Genomic DNA, 24,974 nt, shown 5'->3' with positions numbered 1-24,974 from the left:
TGCGCAAAACCCTTTGCGACAAGTCGTGCTTTATACTTTTCAAGTTTACCCTTCTGATTATACTTAATTCTGTAAACCCATTTACAGCCTATGGGTTTAACATTTGCTGGACAATCAACAAGTTTCCAAGTGTTGTTATCAATTACTGCTTGATATTCTTCAACCATAGCCTGTTGCCATTCTTTATGTTTTACTGCCTCTTTGTATGTGGAAGGTTCAGTAAAACCATTTGCTATCAAGGCAAAATTGCCTTCACTTCTATGTGCCCTTCTGGTGCCAGTTTTATTCTGTTCATCAGGCTTGACATCTTTCAAAAGTTGAACTGCCCATTTCGGAAGTTGGTGCTCACTTGTTTGTGCTTCTGTAAAGTCCCCATCATTGTAAAGAGGGTTAATATAAACTGATGTTCGTCGTTCAGGTGAAGAATGTGGAGAATCACTGTCAGAAGAATTGCTGCTGCTTGGAGATGCGGATGAATTGCTAGAAGACCCAGATGATGTTGTTGATGTAGATTGACTGGATGACTCATCTTCAGAGGAAGGAAAATCAAGTTCATACCAATTTGGTGAAGTTGGTTGACTTTGCATTTTTCCATTTCTTTTACTTCCTTTAGTTTCTAACTTGTGAAGAAGATTTTCAATTTCTTTAGCACTCTTACTCTCTATTTCATCAAAAATGACATCCCTGCTCACAATGAATTTTCCATTGGTCAAAAGACGATACCCTTTCTTCTCACCAGAATAGCCAATCATTGTGCATTTTAAACTTCTCGAGTCAAGCTTAGTTCGTTTTTCTTTTGGAACTAAGGCATAACACACTGACCCAAAAACTCTAAGATGTTTAACTTGAGGCTTGAAACCAAACCAAGCTTCATAAGGTGTGATTCCGTCTAAAGAAGCAGTTGGAGATCTGCGTCTTAAGTAGACAGCTGTATGGATTGCTTCTGCCCAATATGTTGGACTTAACCTTTTGAAAGTTAACATGGATCTCGCCATGTCTAACAAACTGCGATTCATTCTTTCGACTACTCCATTTTGTTGTGGAGTGTAAACAGTAGTAAGATGTCGTTTGATGCCATTTTCACTGCAATAAGTTTTGAATTCATTTGAAGTGAATTCTCCCCCATTATCTGTCCTGAGAGTACCTATCTTTTCTTTGACTTCATTTTTAACAAGTTGGCGAAAGATTTTAAACTTATCAAATGCTTCTGACTTGTTCTTCAATAAGTAAACCCAAGTCATTCTGCTGAAATCATCAATGAATAGTAAGAAATATTTGCAACCACCAAATGAAGTTTGTAGTGGACCACAAACATCACTGTGAACTAGATGTAGCCGCCTGTTTTCACGCCATGAACTTGTTGGAAAACTTTCGCGATTTTGTTTGCCATAAATGCAGGCTTCACATTTTGCATTTGCCCTTTTGAATGTGGGAAGTCCTTTAACCATTCCTTGTTTCTGCAATTGAGAAATACTCTCAAAATTCAAATGTCCATATCTTACATGCCATAGTCTTATAGGTGAAATACCTGTAGTCACTGCCCCTGCAAAATCAGAATGCCTTGGAATAACTGTCCCTTTCATCCGTAACAGTTTTCCATCTTCATAACTTGTCATGTCTGTTTTCAAGTTCTGTTTCACTGAATTAATCTTCACTAAACCATCTTCCATAATCACCCGATGTCCTGCTTGTCGAATCATGACTAAAGAGAGCAAATTTTTCTTAAAACTGGGTACATACCATACATTGGAAATCATTTTTTCTCCAATGCCAGGGAGAAAAACTTTTACTGCTCCTTTTCCATAAGGAGTATGTTTTGTATCATCAGCAAGAAACATGGAATTAAGTTGGCAATCTTGAAAATTCCAAAAAAAATCACGTCGACAAGTCATGTGCTGAGTTGCCCCGAAATCTAAGATCCAGGCATCTTCATAGTCAATTCTAAGATGGGATGAAATTTGTGATGTTGGTGAGGAAGTAAAAACATATTCTGAGTTATCTTCATCTTGATCATTTGCAAATTGTGCTGAATGCTGCTGAAACTTGGGAATTTTATTAAGTGATGTTCGACAATCTTCAGCATAATGGCCAACTTTGTTACATCTTCGACACACAATTTGACTTAAGTCTCTTCCTCTTCCTGAAGATTGTCCTCTGCCTCTGCTTTGACCTCTATTTTGAGATTGTCCTCTACCTTAATTATTATATCCTTGTCCTTGAAAATTTCCTCTTCCTTGGTTGTTTCCTCTACCTTGAAAATTATTTCTTCCTCCTCTGTTAAAATTGTTGCCTCTGCTTTGGCTTCGACCTCGATTATGTGCTGCTTGATTTGATTCCATCTGCCTCTTCCTCGAGAACTATCTGCTGATGACTTACTGGTGCTGGCCTCTGTGAGAAAAACATCTTCACCAACTTGCTTATTCTTCCCAAAAGTTTTATCATGTTGACTCAACATTTCACAAAGCTCATCAAAATTTAATTTCTCTAATTTCCTAGTTACTTGTAGAGTCTCTAAAAAATGCGTATAGGAAGAAGGAAGCCCAACAATTACAATTGTGACCATAAAGCTATCATCAATTGCGGGAAAACCAACATTAATAATTTCTTGCCTGATATTCTCAAGTCTTGAGAGATATTCAAGAACATCACCGCCTTCAGTTAATTTTTGTTGAAACAATTTTAATTGTAGATCGACTTTCTTTGATTCAGGCTGAGTATCAAAGAGGTCTTTAAAAGTTTTCAAAGCAGTCCATGCATCTATAACATTTTCTATATGGACATACATTTCATCATTCACAAAGGATTTAATAAGAGCTAAGGCTTTAGCATTCTTGATTTTCCATTTTGCTAGTACAGCTGCATTTGTGGGTTTATTTGGCTTAACATCTCCATCACTTATTCCCTGCCATAATTCATTGTAAATGAGTGTGCTTTCGATGAGACGATGCCATGCTTTATAAGATTTGGTGCCTTCTAGTTTGTCGGAATCAGAAAACAAATTAATCAACTTAGACATTTTAGCGTTGAAGCGTCGCACCAAGAATCAGACAAGATAGTCAACACAACACACCACACAAAAAACATGATCTATCGGGGCTTGGCCTTGACCCTCGAATAGTCATCAAAACAGGAGACAATTGACTGAGCTTTGCATTTGGCTCTAGTCAATTTCTCAAATTTTTACAAGGAAACTTTCAAAATTTGACTTTTTACAATGGTGCTTTTGCACAATGTGGTAAAAAAGAAATTACCCCCCCTCAAAGTAAAATTACTTTGAGTTACAATGTGATGATCCCAATTAAAAAATAGCTTCTTGAAAACAAATTACCAAACACACCTTATCTCTCCAAGTTACAAATAAAATTTCAAAACATCACCCTTATTACTCCAGAAAAACTTCATCTCTCCTTTACAAAAGTGACTCGATAACAAAAGTGCCTTGAGCTGACACAAAGTTGGTTTCCTAGCACAAAAAATTGAGAGGAACAATTCCTGGAGTTTGATACAAAAGCAAAGTCTTCATTCATACCCGAAATGAACTCTCCGCTAATCAATGCTCCTGAAACCACCATAAAAGCAATGGAAGGGATTTTAAACTGAGAAAAACCTTCAAATTATCCAACACTTGCAGCCATCGGACTCTACTGGTCCTTCAAACCATCTATCCCAGGCTGGGTTCTCTGGTCCTTTTGTGACAGAGAGAAGAGGATCTGGTGTATTCTCGATTATCAATAGCATTTCCTTGCAAGCAGATGTGGCTTTGTCTATTTTGTCCAAATCTTCTAATTCTTCCTCCAAATACCGAATTTCCTGATGCAGTCTATTCAGTTCCGCATTCTTGCGATGTTTTCCACCCACATCCATCTCTGTAGGTGGCTGCTTCGAATCCTGTGGTCGACCATTTGTTCTTGCTGCAGTATGGCAGCAGCAAAATATTTTGCTCTACTTCTTCTGGCAATGGCGGTGGGAGATTCAAGGAGGAGGGGCCTGAATCGCCTGATCATCTGATGGAAGCATTCAAAGTGTTTGATATCAACAGAGATGGGTACATCTCTTCTGAGGAACTGCAACAGATTCTTCACAATCTCGGATTGGGTGCGGGCAGAGATTTGGGTAACTGCGAAAAAATGATTTCTAAATTTGATTTGGATTCCACTGGGAACCCGCGTCGACAGAGTAATGCCACTGGAAATTCCATTATTTATTTCATCTACCACAGATTCATTTAATGCAGAAACATGGGGTGTGTCAATGTGCTTGTAAAGAGACCATTCGGAGCTGCAGTCATGGTCAGTGAAGCGGTTATTTGAAATTGTGATCTGTGTAGATCCTCTCACAGTATCAATGCAATTTAACTTCGGAGAGAAGTGGCTACGCGTGATGAATAATGGAGAGAATCGATTTACATAGTTTGAAACAGAAAGCTCATCATCAAAACCAAAGATGATGATAAATACTGTATATATAAGAAACAACCAGCGATATGATATGTAAGATTCGAAATCGATCAACAGTATAGATTGGTAAAAAGAATGGCAGTTATCAATAATGGCAGAACCGATGACACCGCCATTGTGGACAACAATACAAGCAGAAACAACAATATCATGGCCGCTTCTGTATCCAGTCGCAAGTTTCAGGCCAAACAGTGTTGAAGCGGAGCAGTAAAAAAAATTCCAAAAAAAAACAGGGGCAATTTTGATAATACTAAAAAATGATTTTTAGATTTTAAAAATCTAAAATCAATGATAAAATTTATTTTCTTTTTTAAACAAAAACTGGACAATTTCCATACCAATCATTTGCCGGTCAATTGAATGGAGTTTTCCAGGACTTTGTTGAGCTGGAATATCCTCCTCACATCCACTGCATCATTACTGGAGCTCTGATACCACAATGTTATAGACATTTTTGTGCCTTACAGCATGAAGCATGAAATGTCAATAATCTGAGGGATCCAAAGTCCCTAAACATGTTGTTCCTACCCCTAGAGGAACAAGGTCAGCAAACCACAGCACTGAAAATCAGTTCTCCACTTGAAAACACTAAAAAACAAGCTATTTCTGGATCATGTCAGCTGCTCCACTGAGCATCTGCGCTGAATGTCAACTGCTCCACTCTGTACCTGCGCTGAATGTCAAAAGAAATGAAGGCTACCTGCACTGGGCAAGATTGGCCAAGTGGCACAGTCATTCTGCAAGGTGTCAAATGCCCAGGAAGCTTCCAAAATGACACTTGGATCAGGGAATTCGCCTTGTGATGAGTAAGAGGATCTAGATCTCCAAGTGGAAGCAAGAAACTCCAAGTGGACTCAAGAACTGAAGTATAACTGAAGTGGGAGAGGACACTAGTCAGCTTCATGCCAAGCTCAAGCTGACTCATCCTTTCTCCAAAACTCCTATATATAGAGCTCTCTCATGAGGTCTAAGGGGGCTGGAATTTTATGAATGTAAGGAAGTGCTGTTGGTTTGTGCATAGAACTATTGGGTGATTGCTTTGAAGGAGGTGAAGAGGAGATTTCTTTCAGCTGGGAGGTGTTGCTGGATTGGGCCTCTTATGGTTGTAACACTCTCAGAACTTTACTTCTTCCATTAATAAAGCATTTGAGGTTCTTCTATATGCATGTGTCTTTGTGGCGTATTGATGCTTGTATATTTGATTTATTCTAATCCTTGAATCAATTATGGGTGTATGCTTCTTGTAGTTTCCCTTTCTTGTGCTTTTGCAGGATCTTTGTGTAGCTGGGCCAGTGAAAGAGCAAGGAGCTGGGAGCAAGCAACAAAGAGGGAAGATTGGATCAACCATTAGCGGAAGACAACGGTTAGTGGATCCCTTTCTCCTCTCTCTTACATCTCATAAAGAAGTAATCTTGAATAGCTTTGTATTCAGTTGTTCCTGAGGTACTATCACCCTTAGAGTGGGATAGGGTCATTCCGTATTGGATACTTTTCCCAACAACAAATTGGCGACTCCACTGGGGATCGTATCTTGTTGGTTGTTTGTGTTTTTGCTATTCATTTCATAAACAAAGGGAGTACCGAATCGAACTGTATTTGGATCCTTCAAATACAAAGTAGAGGGCAGCTACTCCAGCTCAGTTTCTGGGCAAGTTTATGATTTGAAGAGCTGATCCACAAGGACTCTAATAAGCTCTTAGTGATAGCTTTTCATCCTCCTTGTCATCCCTTTGTGTTTCCTTGACTGATAGCTTCTGATTTGAGCAAAAACTGTGAATTTTTGAGCAATCTGTGACCCGGAAACCAAGAGAAACGAAAGTTTCGTTCTTCAGTGCAGGCTGTACAAAGGCTGTCTGCATTTCAGCACAGTTCCCGAAGGGGCTACCTGCGCTGAAGGTCAAACAGACAGTGTCCCACCTGTGCTGGACCAGTCTTTCTTTGTGCTACTGGGGTTTCCTGCTGTTTCTTGCCCTGTTTTCACTCTTGTTTTGCTGCATGTTACCAGTCAATGTGCCTATCTGAAACCAACTTTCCTTGCCACTATTCCGCCTCGGTTGTATAAATAAACTGTGTTTGTTCTTTGTGTATTTCTTATATCATTTACAGTTTCCCATAACGAAAGTGAACTAGTCTTGCTGTGACCTCTTAGATCTAGACCTGTGATAAAGTGTCATTTTGATCTTAAGAGCTAGTTTGTTTGCTGTTCATAGCTGATTGAGCTTTTGCTTTCGTCATTTGGTTTGAGTTTATATATTTCTAGTGTCGAAACAAGTAAATCTTAAGGTGTCTTTTGATTTTGGACGAACTTGTTTGCTTTCACTTGAAATTGAATTCGAAGTTATACAACAACTTTCTTCTTGCATTACGCCAACATTAAGAAAGAGAAAAGAAATACTTGCATTGTGCATGTGCATTATGACAGCTTGCATGTTGATTTAGGAAAAAGTGCATTAGTGTGTGCTCTATGATCTGTGTGAAAAGATGTTATCTTTCTTTTCCCTCAGTAGTTAAGATTTTCAAAGTTGAAAGATTGAAAAGCTTGCTTATCATCTTAGACTGCATTTAGGAGTGTTATCATACATCTCGTGGTGATCCATAAAGGCAAACTGCTAAACAAGATCAACCTTAAAATAAATTGAATTTACATAACAACGCATTGAAACATAACGCAAACACATAGAGGTCTAAGCTAGAGACGTGTTCCGGCGTCGTTAAACGTGATATCTTAGCATTGAGTGGTTGGTTGATTCCTCCACGGTGAAGCGATAAGTATCAATACGGACTTGTGCTCCCATGTACCGTCGCGTATATATTGGGAGACCCCTATAGGAATAAAGCCTTTATCCAATAGGAAACCGTGTCGGCCGCCCTACTGATCGCAATGCAGTGAACACAACATTCACGAAGATCGACCACTCGTACCGTAAAATGTATTCTGTGGTTTTGCAAAAAGTTTGGCACACCCTCTGCCTAGAACTCCAGAGCAATTTCTTTTGGCCTTTTTCAAACTCTATAACTGAAAAAGTCCATCCGAGCATTTGTCACTTCGGGCTCGTTAAAACATCGAAGGAGACTAGAGTCATCTTTAGCTTTTTCTCGACTCTTAAAAAGTGAAAAAGCAAGTTGTGTCTAAGCGTCGTTATAAAATTTATTTTAACGGAACATAATCACCTCCTATTCCCACGTTGATCTTAGGTTGAGAACATGGAACGCCCCAACCAAGGAATTCCACATGATGGAAATCCTAGTCCATTCTCCTCTTGGGGAGAAGTTGGTGCGCCCCACATGGCCACATTGTCGCTTCCAGGACTGACAATTGGCCTGCCAATCTGGCTATTCTCAACCAATGTAGTTCAGAACACCATGGTTCCTGAACAGTCGAGTCAACAGTTAGATCAGTCTAGAGCTGTCCACCAGCCTTCTACTTCTTATAACTCTTCCTCCAATCCTTCATCTTCGCAAGGTAGAGCCGGCAAAAGCCAAGCTCCCATGGAGAAGAAGGAGAAGAAGAAGAAGGAGAAGAAGAAGAAGGAGCCTAAGGCGCCTAGGGGCAAGCAAAAGACATCTGACAAAAATCCACACACAGCACAGACCGGGCCTAAATCGCCATGTGTCATATGTAGAGGAGACCACTTCCATAGAGATTGTCCCTGTATTCCCCGGATACTAAGGGACTGGTCCCCTCATCTGCACAATTCGGGAGCATCAACCTCTGATAGCCATGTTGATTGCTTACCGTCAACCAGCGAAAGTGAAGGTTCAAGACAAAGAGGGGGAGCAAGATCCCCCTGCAGACTGTGTGAAGGCGATCACGCCATCCACCGTTGTCCCTTCTTAGACGAAGCGAAGAGAGTTTTGGAAGATCGCCCGGTTTCACCGTTGGGACTTCCTCCTGGATACAAAAAACTCGTGCCAAGTCCTTCGTTGGTTGAAAATACAGCTGGCCCGCTCAAGTGGTCAGCTGAAACGTCAGTCATTGAAAATGAACCTACTGAACCTAGACCAGATGAAAGTCTAAAGGTCGATACGGCAGTTGACCCGGTTCTTCCTTCAGAGGTTTCATCCTCAAATGACACCGTCACTGAAGATTCATCTTCGAATGACACCCTCACTGAAGAGAATAAGGATGACACCATCCAGATTCTTTTCATCAACACCGACTCTGATGAGCATCAGGGCAATGCGCCCATTCCTTTATCGCAGGAAGGAACATCGTCAAGGTCATATCCGACCGTGTATTCGGTCCCACCACCAAGCAACCTGGTTGTATCCTTTGATTGGAACCAACTAGGCAGACCCCGGTTACCAGCCAGTATACCATTCAGAATCATAGTCCAAATTTACAGGATGGTAATGGCTGGAACTATCATTGATGAAGGGGCATTTGTGAGTATCCTTTCCTCTATTGCTTGGAAAGCACTGGGTTCCCCAGAGCTTTTGCCTGAGATAAGAAATCTCTCGGGTTTTGATAAAGGAACCAGTCGACCATTAGGGATCCTCCCCAATGTACCTGTTACGTTGAAAGGGAAGACCGTTCAGATGAACGTGATGGTTGTTCAAGGACCCTTGGATTATAACCTACTCCTTGGACGAGACTATATATATTGCATGGGAGCTATAGTCTCCTCACTCTTTAGAGTAATGTGTTTTCCACACAAAGGAAGAATGGTCAAGCTCGTAGACCAACTTTCATTTCCAGGATCACGCATCGCAAATAGTCACATACCAACCCTCAATGGTCTATTCACCCAAGAAATGTCTCCACCCCCAGTCCTCCTTCCCGATGAGTGCGAGTGATTCGGAAAGATGGGACTGGAACCCAGGGGGCATGCATCCTGGTCTGCTTCGGGCAGAGAAAACCTTGGGTATAAGATAGAATTTCCGCGCGAGAATATGACTAGTCCGTACCCCGTCCGTGGATGGAAGAGGGGCTGTTCTAGAACAAGATTCTTTTGTCAAAGTTATGTGAGTGAAATAATCTGTTTTTCACCCACCTTTGTCTATTTCGGTAGACATTGCCGAAGAAAGAGATTGATTTGCGGCAGCAAATAGAACCATCTTTGGGTAACCAGAAAGAGGCAAGCCTCACCCTTTAAAACAAATGTTTTATCGGATAAGTAGGGGCAGCCTTGAAATTGTACTTTATACCTGGGGGCATGCAAACCTTTTGGAGTGCAAGCAAAGAGCGGTTATTTATCTGTTTTTTGGATTAGTCGTTTCCCAACTTGCATAAAGAAAGGATGTGGGGCAAAGGTCAAAATTTGCCAAATTAGGAGCATAGCTTCGTGAGATAAAGCTCCATAAAAAATAGCTATCTCATAGTAGACATTCTTATCTTATGACTGGTATATTCGAGCAGTTTTACCGCGGAATTTATGCTCGTTAAAAAATAGAAAAGCGAGATCCGAGCAGTTTTAACGCGGAATTCATGCTCGTTAAAAAATAAACATAAGCATTGAGCAGTGTTTTGGCGCATTCAAGCTCTTTAAAAAATGAACCCAGTACCGGTAAATAACCATTTGTGATCGTAAAACTATTAGCCATAAAAAGCCTTGGTCGTGTTTTGCACCCGCCACCTCCATTCCATTTGGCCAATCGTTCACCTCCATATGATTGTTTACCTATTTTGAAGAACAGCTGCGAAGAGTGATTTCACCTAGCCATCCTTGTGACACTGCCGTGATTGGAAAATTCCAACCTTTACCTGGAATCTGCTGCTATCCCTGTTTATCACTCGTTCCTCAAAAGACGAGTCTTCTTTGAGCTCTTTTCATCTGACTCGTAAAAAATGAAAAGTTTGCTGAGTTTTGGCCTTCCAGCTCGTTAAAAGGACCGGAAGAGCTATCCCTCCTCTAGATTTTAATCTTTTTGGACCTGAGGGATTATTACACAAAAAGGTCAAGCGCTTGTTTTATTCGGCTCGTTAAAATTATCGAAAACTCATCCCTTCTGTATTGTTTTATACTTTTTCGGACTTAAGGGATTAGATGACGAAAAAGGAATTTTGGAGTTAACTTTCTGTACCTTTTCAGACTCTCTAAAAATGAAAAGGACCGAGTTTTCCTTGTCGTTAGACTCGTTAAAATGATTAAATAGCGACAAACTTGTCTTTAGACGAGAACGAGTTTCCCTATCGCTAGGCTCGTTAAAACATAGCGATGGGCTTGCCCGAAGGGCAGGTTATAGAACAAGCATATGTTATCCTCCTCAAGCTTGACAAAAATAAAGAGGTACTGGTCAGAAATGACTGGGGAAAAATTGGGAGAACCTCAAAGCTTTAATGGTAGCAAGTCGCTCTTGAACATGACACTTTGTCCTCCGTATCGCATCGGGTTGGGTTGTTTCATTCACCGGTCTTATCTCCATGGTCCTCGCCAAACCATCCACATTTGGGGTAATGCTACCGATCCATCACATTAGTGTCGTTATATGTTCAAGAGATGTGTTCAGAAAGAGTCAAACGTGTCCCATCCACTGCCATACATTATCCTTCATCCACCCATGATCGCCACCCTGAATCATATTTCACAGATTGTTTTCACCTCCACTAAAATCATTAGCTCCGTTCCATGTCACTGATGTGGGATTCATTAAGGCCCTCCTTTGACGGATCGCTTCTTGTCGACTTCAGCTCATTATCCAAGAAGTTGATCTAGGAACAAAACCCCCAGTACTTTGAAGCTTGCATGCCTCAATGGCAAGTTTCTCACTTCCGGCGACAGGTATACATCAATGACCTTCAACCAGAAGATTTTGCGTGGTGTTCGACGCCAAGTCCTTTATTCACACCACATGAATTGTACTACAGTACCTTGAGGGTCATTATCATTATCGGTGATTCCTCTCGCGCTTGTTAACGGTTTACATTATTGACCGGTAATCAAGCGATGTCTTTCCATGTTCGACTTCAACGCAATTCTCACATGGATCGACTTGTACTTAGAGTGAAGATCGAACGAGTTTGAAGACCCCGGATCTAGTTTCATCCATCCGGGCTGCGATATATATATTCAGGATATAAAGACATTTGTTATGTACATCATTGCAGCAGATGATCATCCTACTCGAAGGATGATAATTTCAGCAGAGAATTATCAGTCTACCACCAGACGATCGTCTGTTCTATGTACCAAAATGAATTTATAAAGCTGAGCATGGGAATGCCCGCCTCAGCTAGATCATGAAAGTAGAATGAAAAATAATGTATTGTATTGTATTTTATTACAGGGCACCTCTCAGCGATTGAATGAACTTCGGATCCTCCTGATAAAGCATTTCACCCGATAAACAACCTCATACTTTAGGGGGCAACTGTTATAGACATTTTTGTGCCTTACAGCATGAAGCATGAAATGTCAATAATCTGAGGGATCCAAAGTCCCTAAACATGTTGTTCCTACCCCTAGAGGAACAAGGTCAGCAAACCACAGCACTGAAAATCAGTTCTCCACCTGAAAACACTCAAAAACAAGCTATTTCTGGATCATGTCAGCTGCTCCACTGAGCATTTGCGCTGAATGTCAACTGCTCCACTCTGTACCTGCGCTGAATGTCAAAAGCAATGAAGGCTGCCTGCGCTGGGCAAGATTGGCCAAGTGGCTCAGTCATTCTGCAAGGTGTCAAATGCCCAGGAAGCTTCCAAAATGACACTTGGATCAGGGAATTCGCCTTGTGATGAGTAAGAGGATCTAGATCTCCAAGTGGAAGCAAGAAACTCCAAGTGGACTCAAGAACTGAAGTATAACTGAAGTGGGAGAGGACACTAGTCAGCTTCATGCCAAGCTCAAGCTGACTCATCCTTTCTCCAAAACTCCTATATATAGAGCTCTCTCATGAGGTCTAAGGGGGCTGGAATTTTATGAATGTAAGGAAGTGCTGTTGGTTTGTGCATAGAACTATTGGGTGATTGCTTTGAAGGAGGTGAAGAGGAGATTTCTTTTAGCTGGGAGGTGTTGCTGGATTGGGCCTCTTATGGTTGTAACACTCTCAGAACTTTACTTCTTCCATTAATAAAGCATTTGAGGTTCTTCTATATGCATGTGTCTTTGTGGCGTATTGATGCTTGTATATTTGATTTATTCTAATCCTTGAATCAATTATGGATGTATGCTTCTTGTAGTTTCCCTTTCTTGTGCTTTTGCAGGATCTTTGTGTAGCTGGGCCAGTGAAAGAGCAAGGAGCTGGGAGCAAGCAGCAAAGAGGGAAGATTGGATCAACCATTAGCGGAAGACAACGGTTAGTGGATCCCTTTCTCCTCTCTCTTACATCTCATAAAGAAGTAATCTTGAATAGCTTTGTATTCAGTTATTGCTGAGGTACTATCACCTTTAGAGTGGGATAGGGTCATTCCGTATTGGATACTTTTCCCAACAACACACAATAATGGCAGAAGTGTCCTCAGACACATAATTTTATTAATCAGAAAAAAACAATTACATAATTGATTTGCAAGAGTTTACACCTGAACAACCAAACACTCTTGCAATGAGCTATTTATAAGCTCCATGTCCTAACTACCTCTAATTATGGATCACTTATTAAATAACAAGTGTCCATTTACATTAAATGCTATTCAAACCAACTAGCTAACTAATCTCCTAAAATAGAGCCTAAGATACGACACATTTGGAGAATCATATCTTGTTACAACAATATACTAATTTCTAATTGTCTCCATTAAATAATTAATCATTCTAGAATAATAATTATTAATTTAATTTCTTAAATTAATAATTATTTTATTTCAATTTTATAACCTATGATAATAAATTATTTTTGGATCATCTAACAATATTTTGTAACTCTTTTTGTATAAATACCTCCCCTAGAGATGTATTGGGGGTTGGTTGGTGAATATCATTCTGGACCTACGCTGTAAATTTTGAGAACCCTTCTGAATAAAGATTGCTGGAATGCTTTGCTGATGAACTTGCTGGTTGTGGAATTTATGGTAGAAGAATATGTTACAGAATTCTCGTATTACCTCATGGATCAATAAGTCTTTTTAACTCTTGTTTTATTGTTCCTGTGTCTTATATATCATCTATATATCATGTTCTAAATTGCAGGAAAAAAGAATAGCCCAGAATTTACTTTGTTGTACTCTGTGTTCAATTCCTGTCAATTTTTATGTTTTCTTCAGGACTAGCATAGGCAAGAATTCTTGACTGCTCCTGTCTCCCTAGTTCTTACACCCTGAATACAATTAATGAATTCTTAACTTCTCCTTGGTAATATTCATACACATTTCCACAGTTAGCATAATGAAAGATTCATAAATGCCTTTCATTCCCTGACTCCATTTCATCTTATTCCAGCTTGAAAATTGTTCCATGGCTAATTATCTTGCTCTGTAGTTCCTCCTTTGCCAAATAAACCATACCCAGAAGTTTATTTTCATTTGACTCCATTAACCCAATGGTCTGAACTTCTCATACTTTGCAGCCCTGTTTTATTGAATGTCACCATCCAAACACCAAACAAACACTTGTGCTTCATAACTAGCCTAACATATAGCAAAACAAAGCTAAATCATAAAGAGAGAGCCCTCTCTGGTTGCAGATTGGCTAGAATCTGCAGCTAAAAGATTGGTTAGTGGTTACCTCGGCCGTATTCCCTTTTCCACTGCTTTTGGGGAACAACCTGAGTGATAACAGAGTCTTATTCAAATTCCTCCTCTATAGGAAATAAACCTGGTGGAAGAACTTCACCATCGGGTCCGTAAAATATTTCTGGTGTTATTGAAGTTGAAGTTTCAATAGTTACTGATGTCTGAGGGGTAACCAGTTGATTGTCTTCCGATAAAGTAACAACTTCTTAATGTTCAAATTCAAATTCCAGATGTTTGGAAAAATGAACAACAATTTCAGAAAGAGGTTCCTGAACAAATTCAGGTTCAGATGTAACTTATGTTTGAACTAAGATAGATTCTAGATCAACTTCTAGTTGAACTGATTCAAGTTCAGAAGTACTTTCTTGTTGAGCAACTTCAAGTTGAGGATCAACTTGTTGTTGAGAAACTTCGGTTACTGTTTCACTAGGATCAGTACTAATGTCCTCAGGTAACTATGAAAATTTCACTTCAGGAACAGATGTACCAGAAATAGTTGGAGTAACTGGAGTCTATGTACTTACCAAAATAGATGATTCAGGTAACTCAGATGAAGAAGTAGGAGTTCTTGATGTACTAGACTCAGCTAAGTGAGACTGCTTTGCCTGAATTGGTGTCACTTCGAGAGGCAAAGGCGGCTTTCCTGCTATTCTCCATGAATGACAGGGTATGGGTTGATGTTCCTCCACAATTGCTGATTAATTTTATTATCAAAAAATAAATAAACAAAAAGGGGTATATTATGCAAAAGGTTTACTTGTGAACTGCATAATACCTCCTGGCAAACCAAGAAGTATGGGTAGGAAATCTCCATGAATGTTGTGTTCAGTGTATCACATTTTACAAGGCGGCCAACTCAGTTACTTAAGGATGGATAGAAACCTAGAGTTTTCCTCCCATATATACCTGAAGGTACGTGGACAACCAATTTGTATAAGCGTTGTCTAATGAAAAACGACATAGTGAGAGCATTCCCATATACTTTACGTACTGTAACACCGCCATATATACCCGAAGGTACGTGGATGAGCTACGATATACTCACATACATGGAATGAGGTATCACACTCGGGATGCATTGCAGACAAGTTAGCGACAATTGCTTTTTTTTACGACACCGAAACACGTCTCTAGCCTAGAACCACTAAATGTTTTCATTAATGACAATGCTCCATTAGGTAAGTTGATGTTTATGTTAAGTTGATCTTGCCTAGGAATTTTCCTTTCAAGTTCACCACGTGATGTATTTTGAAATTCCTAGGAATGCAACTATCATGATAAGCATTCTTTCCATTCGATTTAACGATGAAAATCCTAGCTACTTAGGGATAGAGCAATCAGATTTCTTTTGATCAAAGAGCAAAGAGAACAATCTAAATGAAAATTCATTACACTATTCCTATCAGAACACACAAACTTTTCAATGCAACATGCATGTATTTATTTTCGATTTCCCTTAATGTGAATGAACAAAAAGGAAAACTAATGCACAATCGATCAATAAATTCTTCTCATAAAAATGAAGATTTTACGACAATTTGTTTTCAAGGAAAGGAAGACTTTACAACACTTTTGTTTTCAAAGAAATGAGGAATTATGACACTTTCAACGAAAAGACTAATCATATGCACACATCAATCAATCAATCTTTCATGAATGAAGATTTTACGACAATTCAATTTTCGAAGAAAAAGACGATTTTACGACACTTTCTTACGCTAAAGATCAATCGACCAGAAACTAACTTTCGACTATAGATTGAAAATGACAAAGTCAATACATAAGAAACATTTATCAATCCTAGTGTAAGTAGGGCTAGGTAAGGAGATGAAAAACTATTTTCAGAGACAGGACATCATTGACATTCAGCAAATCATTCAAACAGGAGAAAATTGGCAAAAAAACATCAACTCCTAGATGGGAAACTGACCCTCAAGGGATCAATGCAGGTAGTAGTGAGAGACAGTGCACTGTCTCCATGTGGGAAGTGCATTACAGTGCAATGTGTCTTTCATTGGGCTGCGCTGGTGATAATAAGCCATTTCTGAAGGCAATTTGGCACAATTTTGACTCAATTTTCAATGAAAGAAGACTAAAATTCAATCAACGACCACAAGTACAGTATGTAGAAATGTCTCAAGAGGTTGATAAGCTACTAAGATGGATGATCACTCCCCAGAGGAGTTGCCAATTTGTTTTGGGAATTTTTAGTATCTACGGATAAATGCTTAAACTCCTAGACTAGTAGCTGAGTCTAGAACAATAGTGCAAAGCATTCTCTACCTTTTCTATAACCAATAGATTAAATAAGACAGTAAATAAGCCTACTTGTAGCTTTCTCTTACTCCTTATCTCCCTTGACCAATTCTGTCACTCCTTTCCGTACTTAATTCACTTGAAAAGTACTTGCACATAGACAGAAGACAAAAACCAATCAGAGCATATGATAATGATCTATTGATTAAACATAGAATGGAATCAAGTTCATAATACACATATGAAAGCATCAATGGAAAATACAAGCATATGGAAAAAGCTTTGAACACTTTATTAGTAAAAGGAAGAGTTACAACCCAATTTTCTTGATTCAACATCACTCCTCCAGTTCAATCCCATCCTCTCCTCATAACAAGCAAGACATTCTGACATCATTACAATACTTGAAATCAACTCAAGTATCATACTAACAACATCTCCCTATAATTCAATTATTTCCAGCCCGTGATCACTTAGATGAGTGGTTTTTTTATAGGTGAATGAAGGAAGTTATGCCATAAATGGTGACAATGAATGCCCTCCCAAACTTATGATTTAGTTCCATGGAGGAAGGGATAAAGGGATTGATGTTCCTTAACTCCCTACCTCATCCAAATTCGAGCTCAAAGGAGTAGATAAACTTGGGAAACTTTTACATGCATCCAATGGATAAGAATATTCCCAAACCCCAATGCAATTTCGCTCAAATTTTCCTAGTGCAGGCTAAAGAGGGCTCAAGTGTGCTACATAACACCCTAGTAGTGTGTTGGACTGCACCGCAGCACACCCTGATGAAGGCCTGCCTGCGCTGATCTTCTTAGAGGCATTTTTTGGATGATTTCAGTCATGGAACTTCTTGGGAAGCTAGGAATACTGATGGTTGACTTCTTTAAATCATGTAACAACTGAATTAGGGTTTGATGGGCCCTAATAGAACTGATCTGTAAGTCGGGGTTGATGTGCCCAAATGGATCTGTAACAACAATATATATGTAGCATAATCTAACATCTCTATTCAATGAATCAAAATAAAATTGAAATACATGAGTGTGAACATAACACAACAAATATAGGAAAACAAGATACTCTTTGTATTAATAGAAATAGGAGAGATTTTACAACCATAAATAGTAGTTGATTTTGTAGATGACTCCCCAAGTTGATTTGTCCTTCCTTGTCATAAATAAAAGCTCAATATAAACCCTAATTCATGAATATGATGACTTCTTTAGGTTCAAGGGAGTATTATAAGGGCACTATCAATCTCCAAAATCCAGCCCTGGTGCTATGGATGGCAGTAAACTTATAGGAGAAGGATGGTAGTTTATGATATGCCATTATGGGATTGAGATCCAAATATGATGGGAGGATGAGATCAAAGGATAAGAGGTGAAATATACAAGATAGGATCAGATAGGATTTGAGGTCTTATCCATGGTAAATAGTTAAAACAACCTTTTGAAGCTTCTGGAAGAGGAAGCTTCAATTTTTTTTTTTTATTTTTCCTGAATTTCTAGAATCAACGTACCTATAGAAGGGAGAAACTAGTGTTGGCCAACACTGGTGTCTAAGGGAGAAACATCCACTGAACATAGGTGACCAAGAGGGTAGAGAGTATTGGGGCTAAAAACAATGATTTTGAGCAATATATTCTAGAACTTAGACTTTTTGGAAGAATCATACTTAGGGCTTAGTAAAGGGATGATGACAACATGTTCACGGATATTGATTGATATGATATATAGACATATTGACTAGATGTGAAAAAATGACATATAATAGACTTCCCCCTAAAGTATAATGTCAAAAGTGGCAGCTGATGAGTAAAGTGCTTTACCTTGCGACAAGTCCAGATCAAGAAAAACTAGTCAAGATCATCATGTGTTACAATACATTTTCATCATGATATCACTGTTGAGGGATGCATACACATGCTCAACGTGTAAGTCGTTATTACATTTACAATGACTAAGAGGTCTCATCCAATGATGATAGAGTGTTGACCCATGCTAGGATTATTTTCTGTATGATCATAGCCATCATACTTTGTAATCTTGTATTAATCCTTAAATCGCAGTCCAGATAGATGAAATTAGATTTATGGTCTTCTATCTTGTTCACTCAATCATCCAATGTATGAGTCTAACCATGCGAATAAATGAGTTGGAGTCAAACATGGTAGACACCATCTGATTATTGGAGAATTATGTAAGATTTTAACAAACACAAGAGAAACCATCGATGAAGATAATGGATCTGAAGGTACTACAATACAATCTATGTGGTGTGAATAGATTAGTTTAATCCAAACACCACACAAAATATTTTGGATGAAGGCCAATGATGTAAACTCTTCAATAAAAGTGAGGAATATTTTCATTGATGTATGCAAGTCTAAGGCACTAAAGGGAGTTTCTAACTCAATTTCCTGGATAATGAGTTGATGCCAACAGGAAGCAAAGCATCATAGGAGGTCCTTGATGTATCCCCAATCAATGACACGAAACATTTATCATGATTTGAGATGTAATGATTCTGATGCAAAGCTGGCTTAAGAATGACATACATGAATGAAGGCTTAAGAGTATTGCAACAAATATCAATTGAAGGACTTCTCTTGAACATATCGGTGACACTGAATGGAGTTGGCAGCATTGACCCAAAACTGATGATGAAGACTTTTAAATAGGGTATGATGAACTAAAGAGGAAATCCAAATCCCTAACCAAATGACCATGAAGATGAAGTGGAAGAGTGTCATGTTCATGAGGAACTCACTTCCATTAATAGGTTAAGTTCCTTTCTTCCCAATTTCCTAGTCCTTTTTGACCAGTACCTCTTTATTTGACAAGCTTGAGGATAACATATGCATGATCTGTAAGTTCATCCTTCAGATGAATCCTATGAGTATTTTCAATAGACCCTAAGAAGGAGTGGTTTGGTCCCATCATGTTTAACGAGTAAATAACTATTTTATTCCTTTACAAGTCCAACAAAGATGTAACTCAACTTCCTTTTGATGTTTTGAGAGTTTGAAAAAGAGGAAAAAAATGAAACTCAAAAGGTTCCTTTTCGTAAAATTGTCTCTTGGGCCCAAAAAGGCATAAAATGATACCAAGGACAATATTTTAGTCATTTTCAACTAAAGTATTCATATTTCATAATAATCTATCCTAGTCTAGGAAAGGGTTAAACTTATACTAGGAAGATTTCTTTTCATTTACTTTAATGAGTTTGAAAAGACAAGTGCTCGATAACCTTTTCATGTTTTGGGAGCCTGAAAAGAGTTGAAAGAGAACTCCTCCTAGAGGAAAGAGTTGTATAGAGGGTAGAAACTAGTTTTGGTGAAGATGGAACTACTCAAAACACAAAAAGGTTAAGAAGATAGCTAATAAGCCCACTCATCGCAATGGTTCCTCATGAAAGGGTAAAACAACCAAGTGAAAGTGTATGATCAACCAAGCAAATGCTGATGATGAAAAGAGAAAATGAAGGATTATATAGAAGAAATAGGATGATGAAAATGGAAATCATGGGAGGTAGAATAGAAATGGTTTCATTTTTACACAAGCTTGAAACATGTGGAAACTATGCTTGAGAATACTTGAAGATGGTTTCATTTTTCACAAGATTGAAACATGATAAAAATATATGCTTGAGAGTGATTTCATTTTTACACAAGATTGAAACAACTTGAAATATGTTTTCATACCCCCAACATAATGACTCAATTCTAGGCACATGCCCCCTCAAGCTTCATTCCATTCACCTAAGTAGACTACTGGTCACTAATAAGAGGATGGAATGAAGGGTCATTTATGAGATCAAGTGAAAGAATCGGATGGGAATTTAGGAGATGTAATCAAAGACTTGATTGGAAGGGGATCCATTTCATTTTCTAATGATCTTGAGACAAGAAAAGAATTATTCTCATAGGACCTTGTTTCATTTTTTAACAAGCTTGACACAAGAAAATTAACTTTTTCTAACACCTTGTTTCACTTTTTAATGAGCTTGACACAAGCAAAAAGGAACTCTATTCAAAGGAAATTGTTTCACTTTTTAACAAACTTGACAGAAGAAAAGGAACTTTTCTCATGGGAACCTTGATCATGACCTACAAGAGGCCATGGCTTCCAAGAGGTTCTCATCATATGGAAGAACAATGCTCTGGAAGGGATACACATCAAGGGATCCAATGGAAAGATCAGGCTCCAATGCTCCCAATACATGATGCACTACATCACCTATTAGATCATTAATAAAGTGGGCATGGAACAGGTTACCACATAATTAATCTATGTCGAGGGAGATACTACTTGCATATAAGGACTATTTAGGGAAGGTGGTTGATTGGGAGTCAAATTAGGACCAACGAACGAAATTTGTTCAATGGTCACGATTCTTCCTTCATGCGGGAAACACATCACACAAAAGAGTGAAGAGATAAGATCTCCCATGCCATAAACATAGTCATGCCCAAGGATTAAAAAATCCAAATTGATATAGACAATATTTCCTCTGAAAGTTATAGGTAATTGACGAAGGATCCCTAACAGTTGACTAGTTCCTCTTTTAAAATCTGATAGATTCTAGGTAACAGGCACAAGCTACAGAGAACCTAAATATTGGAAAGCATTTGAGGAAAAAATACTAATAAATGCACCTTCATCTATGACTGTGGCATGTATAGGAACATTATAATCCTATACTATGATCTGTAAGGGTAGGTAACGAGGAATATGGTATCCTACCAGTTGAATCCAATCAAAGAAAGTGACCATACTACTTGGAGGGAGTGACATGGGAACGCGAGAAATACCCTCTTTTTCTATGGAAACATGATAACTACTCCCCTATGATATGGAAACAGGTGGATTCACTCCCTTTGCCATGGGAATAGGAGGATTATCCCCCTTGTGCCATTGGAATGGGAGGATTTTCCCCCAGCTCATTAGAAACTGAAGAAATGAGGGGAACCTAAGCAGTATGAGACTCAATCTCTAGGAGAAAGGTACGATCAAAATAATGTGGAATCGAGTCAACCATTTCCTCAACCAATGGTTGGCTAGGAATAGACCCATGGAATTCACATTCAAAGAGAGTGATATTGACTCGAGACAAATTCTAATCAATCACTTCATCAACTAGTTGAGGATTAGGGGAAATCTTCAAGTATCGAGAGAGATGTTGTGGTTGAGAAACAGTAAAATTTCCCAACAATTTGGATGCTTCATCCATATAAGGGAAAAGGTGAATTAGATTATTCCCCCCATATACATTACAGGGAAACTTAACTTTACAGTTATTTCCAGAAACCTTATTATCACTAGTAGATGGTTTTTCACCAGCATGATCTCCAGAGGATGATGAGAAAGGTTGATGTGAGCCTGTAGACCACACTTCTAACATTTGTGGAATACTAGGAAAATCTCTAAGAAGGTGGCCACTCTTGAAAAGCATGCATGAGAATTTAAATTTGCAGGGCTTGTTGGAAGGTTTCTCCATACTATTTGAATTGGTAACAATGGTTGCTTGGTTGTCCCTTTTCTTATTTTTCTTCTTCTTAATCTTCCTTCTCTTTTTCTTCTTATCCACCTAGTTACTAACTGTGAGGATTTCACGAGATGAAGAGGAAGAAGAGGAAGAACACTCAACATGCGAAGAAGGAAAATGGTCAACGTTATGATTAACTTTTTCAGGTGGAGGACTACTTGGTTGAGAAGAAGTTTGGAGATTCAGAACAAGGAGGTTGAAAATAACCAAACTAGTAAACCAATGGTAAATCCAGGAAGGGAAAACATTGTCATATAAGGAGCACCAATATGTCCAAATAGAGGAAAAGGACTAGGATTCCTATTAGAGGGGTTTCCTTGATTGGTGGACTTTGGAATTGTTTCCAGTAGTCTCAACCTAAGATCCACTAAGGAGTTTCTCCATAGGGAGGATGTTATTATGTGGTAAATTAATTGATTTTATAAATTAAAGACATAAAATAAAACAAACAGGGGTAACTATGCAAAAGGGTTTACCAAGTAACTGTGAACTTCAATATACCACCTTGCTTCACCAAGGATTTACGTAGATGCAGACAATCTTTCTGAATGTTGTGTTTGATGTATCACAATGTACAAGGTGGTCGACTCAGTTACATATGGTGGGATAACAACCTATATGAGACTTCCAAAATATACCCATAGGTCCGTGGAAGTGCAGTTTGTAGTAGTGTTGTCTAATGAGTAACAGTTCGATGAGAGTGTTCCCATATACTTATCACGCATGGAGCACCATCTGATATACATGAAGGTACATGGAGAATGATCCTATACACTTATGTATGTAGAACAAGATATCATCCATGGAATTTAACGTTGAAAAAGAATGACAACTCCTACATTTAATCACGTCAGAACACATCTCTGGCCTAGACCTCCATGTGTGTCATTAAGTTTAAAATGATCCTTTAGTTAATTGAGTGAATTTTAGAGTTTATCTTGAATTATGTTTCAATTTCAAGGCTCAAAACTAGATGTCACCTGAACACACCTATAATTCAACTAATATGACGTAAAGAACTCTTTTCATTTTACTTTTAACAATGAAAGGACTAAGTAAGTAGGGTAAGAATAAATCAATGATGCAACAATCAATTTCCTCAACTTCACTATTCCAATCAAAATCAAATCTATATATGCAATGCAAATAATTGTTTTTCTTTTATTTTCTTTTAATGTTTCAAATGACATGAAAATTAAGATGTTACTAAATTACTTATGAGAGAAGTCACATAGAATGATGACTGTAATATCATTTTCTTCAAGCAATCAATGATCAAGAAACAAGTTTGTAAAATACCTAATTGACAAGAACAAAGTAAAATCCCATAAAATTCTTATAAAAGGATAATAAAACCTAAAGAAGACAAAGTGAAGGCTTTTCAGACACAAGGACACACTTAGAGACAAAAGGAAACCATGATGGAAAAGATAAAATGATAGAACATGTCAAGAAAATATTTTTTTGCATCTTACATAAGTCAATGTAGGTGTACAACAAACATGAGTGCTTTGCAGTGCAGATATAGAGAAGGATAAAGTGCATTGGAGCACTATGTCTCTAGACTAGGGGATGCATTGGGGAATATTTGGTCAAAACATGACATAAAAAACCAAAGAAATCTCAAGGATTTTTTTTCCTAAGGTCAATCAATGTTTGAATGAGTCATTTAGATTCACTTTTAGAGGTGAAAAAGTGCTCAAGTCAGGGAAACCACTAAGGGAAAATCAATTCCCCAGTATGGTCACCAATTTGTTATGTAGAATTTACTATTGTGGACAAAGGTGAATTCACTAGACTTAATGGCCTAGTATAGAACAACAGAAGGAAAAGCACATAAATTTTTCCTTAGAGAAATTATAGTATGGGAGTGAATCCTATCTCGAATTCGTAGCAAGATTCCCTTTCCTCCTCGCTTGTAAGCTCCAATTGTAGATCCAAGTGGTATAATTAGAATCCACACACAGGACTAAAACAAGAAAAGGATATACAACATCTATGTAACATAATATAACATATCTATTCAATGAATCAATATGGAATTTAAATACATGAGTGTAAACATAACACAATAAAATATAGGAAAACGAGATACTCTTTGTATTAATAGAAGTAGGAGAGAGTTTACAACCATAAATAACAGTTGATTTTGTAGATGACTCCGCAAGTTGACTTGTCCTTCCTTGTAACAAATCACACCAGAAGATAAAACCTAATGCATGAATATGAGGAATCCTTTAGGTTCAAGGCAACAATATAAGGGCACTATCAATATCCAAAATCTAACCTTGATTCTATGGATGGCAGTAAGTTTATAGGATAAGGATGGTAGTTTAGGATTTACCATTATGGGATTGAGATCCACATATGATGGGAGGATGAGCTCAAAGTATAAGAGGTGAAGTATCTAAAGTAGGATTAGATAGGATTTGAGCACTTATCCATGGTAAATAGTTAAAACAACCTATGGAAGCTTCTGGAATAGGAAGCTTCAAAATATTTTTTTAATTTTCTTGAATTTCTAGAACTAGCGTATGTGCATAAGGGAGCAACTAGTGCTCAACAATGTTGGTGTTTAAGGGATAAACATGCACTAAACACAAGTGAACTAGAGGGCAAGGAGTACTAAGGATAAAAACACTGATTTTGAGTAATTTCTTGTAGAAACTCAGACTTTGTGAAAGATTCATGCTTAGGGATTTGTGAAGGGATGATGACAACATGTTCACGAATATTGATTGATCTAGTTTTCATACCTATTGACAAGATGTGACAAAATGGCCTATAACACCTTCATCCTGCCATATGGAATTTGAATTGTTGGTTAGGGTAATGAGCTATCTTGTCCAACGTGAGAGTGTATATAAGTATATAAAACCTTAGGTTGAAGATATTGGTTTTTGATATGTTGTACATTATAGTTCTTATACTACAATAGGTCTCATTCATTAAGTATAATTTGAAAGTAATTTTCATTGAATCCAATTTATAATTTGTTTTTTTTTGTTGTAACACAAGAATAAATTTAGGAGAAGGAACATATCTTTCTTCTCTTTTACTAGATAATAATGATTATATGGTTGTCCCTTATTTGT

At 38.1% G+C, this 24,974-nt stretch overlaps 1 protein-coding gene across 1 annotated transcript; it reads right to left on the bottom strand.

The window, feature by feature from the left end:
* Nucleotides 1–3,589: 3,589 nt before the first annotated feature.
* Nucleotides 3,590–3,899, bottom strand: LOC149221274 (guanine nucleotide-binding protein subunit gamma 2-like). Its single transcript, XM_089382942.1, has one exon. It carries the CDS (start codon nt 3,862–3,864, stop codon nt 3,610–3,612), a length of 255 nt encoding a protein of 84 aa, XP_089239068.1. The 5' UTR covers nt 3,865–3,899; the 3' UTR covers nt 3,590–3,609.
* Between the last annotated feature and the right edge of the window lie 21,075 nt (nt 3,900–24,974).

The sequence above is a fragment of the Pinus tabuliformis genome, chromosome Q, assembly GCF_031772625.1.
Source record: "Pinus tabuliformis cultivar Carrire ecotype Pingquan chromosome Q, CPIR1, whole genome shotgun sequence".
NCBI classification, from domain to species: domain Eukaryota; kingdom Viridiplantae; phylum Streptophyta; class Pinopsida; order Pinales; family Pinaceae; genus Pinus; species Pinus tabuliformis.
This window is presented reverse-complemented; position numbering and strand designations above follow the sequence as displayed.

What these genes read in the sequence shown, in the direction of transcription:
- LOC149221274 (XM_089382942.1), bottom strand. Translation starts at nt 3,864, where the DNA reads ATGGATGTGGGTGGAAAACATCGCAAGAATGCGGAACTGAATAGACTG.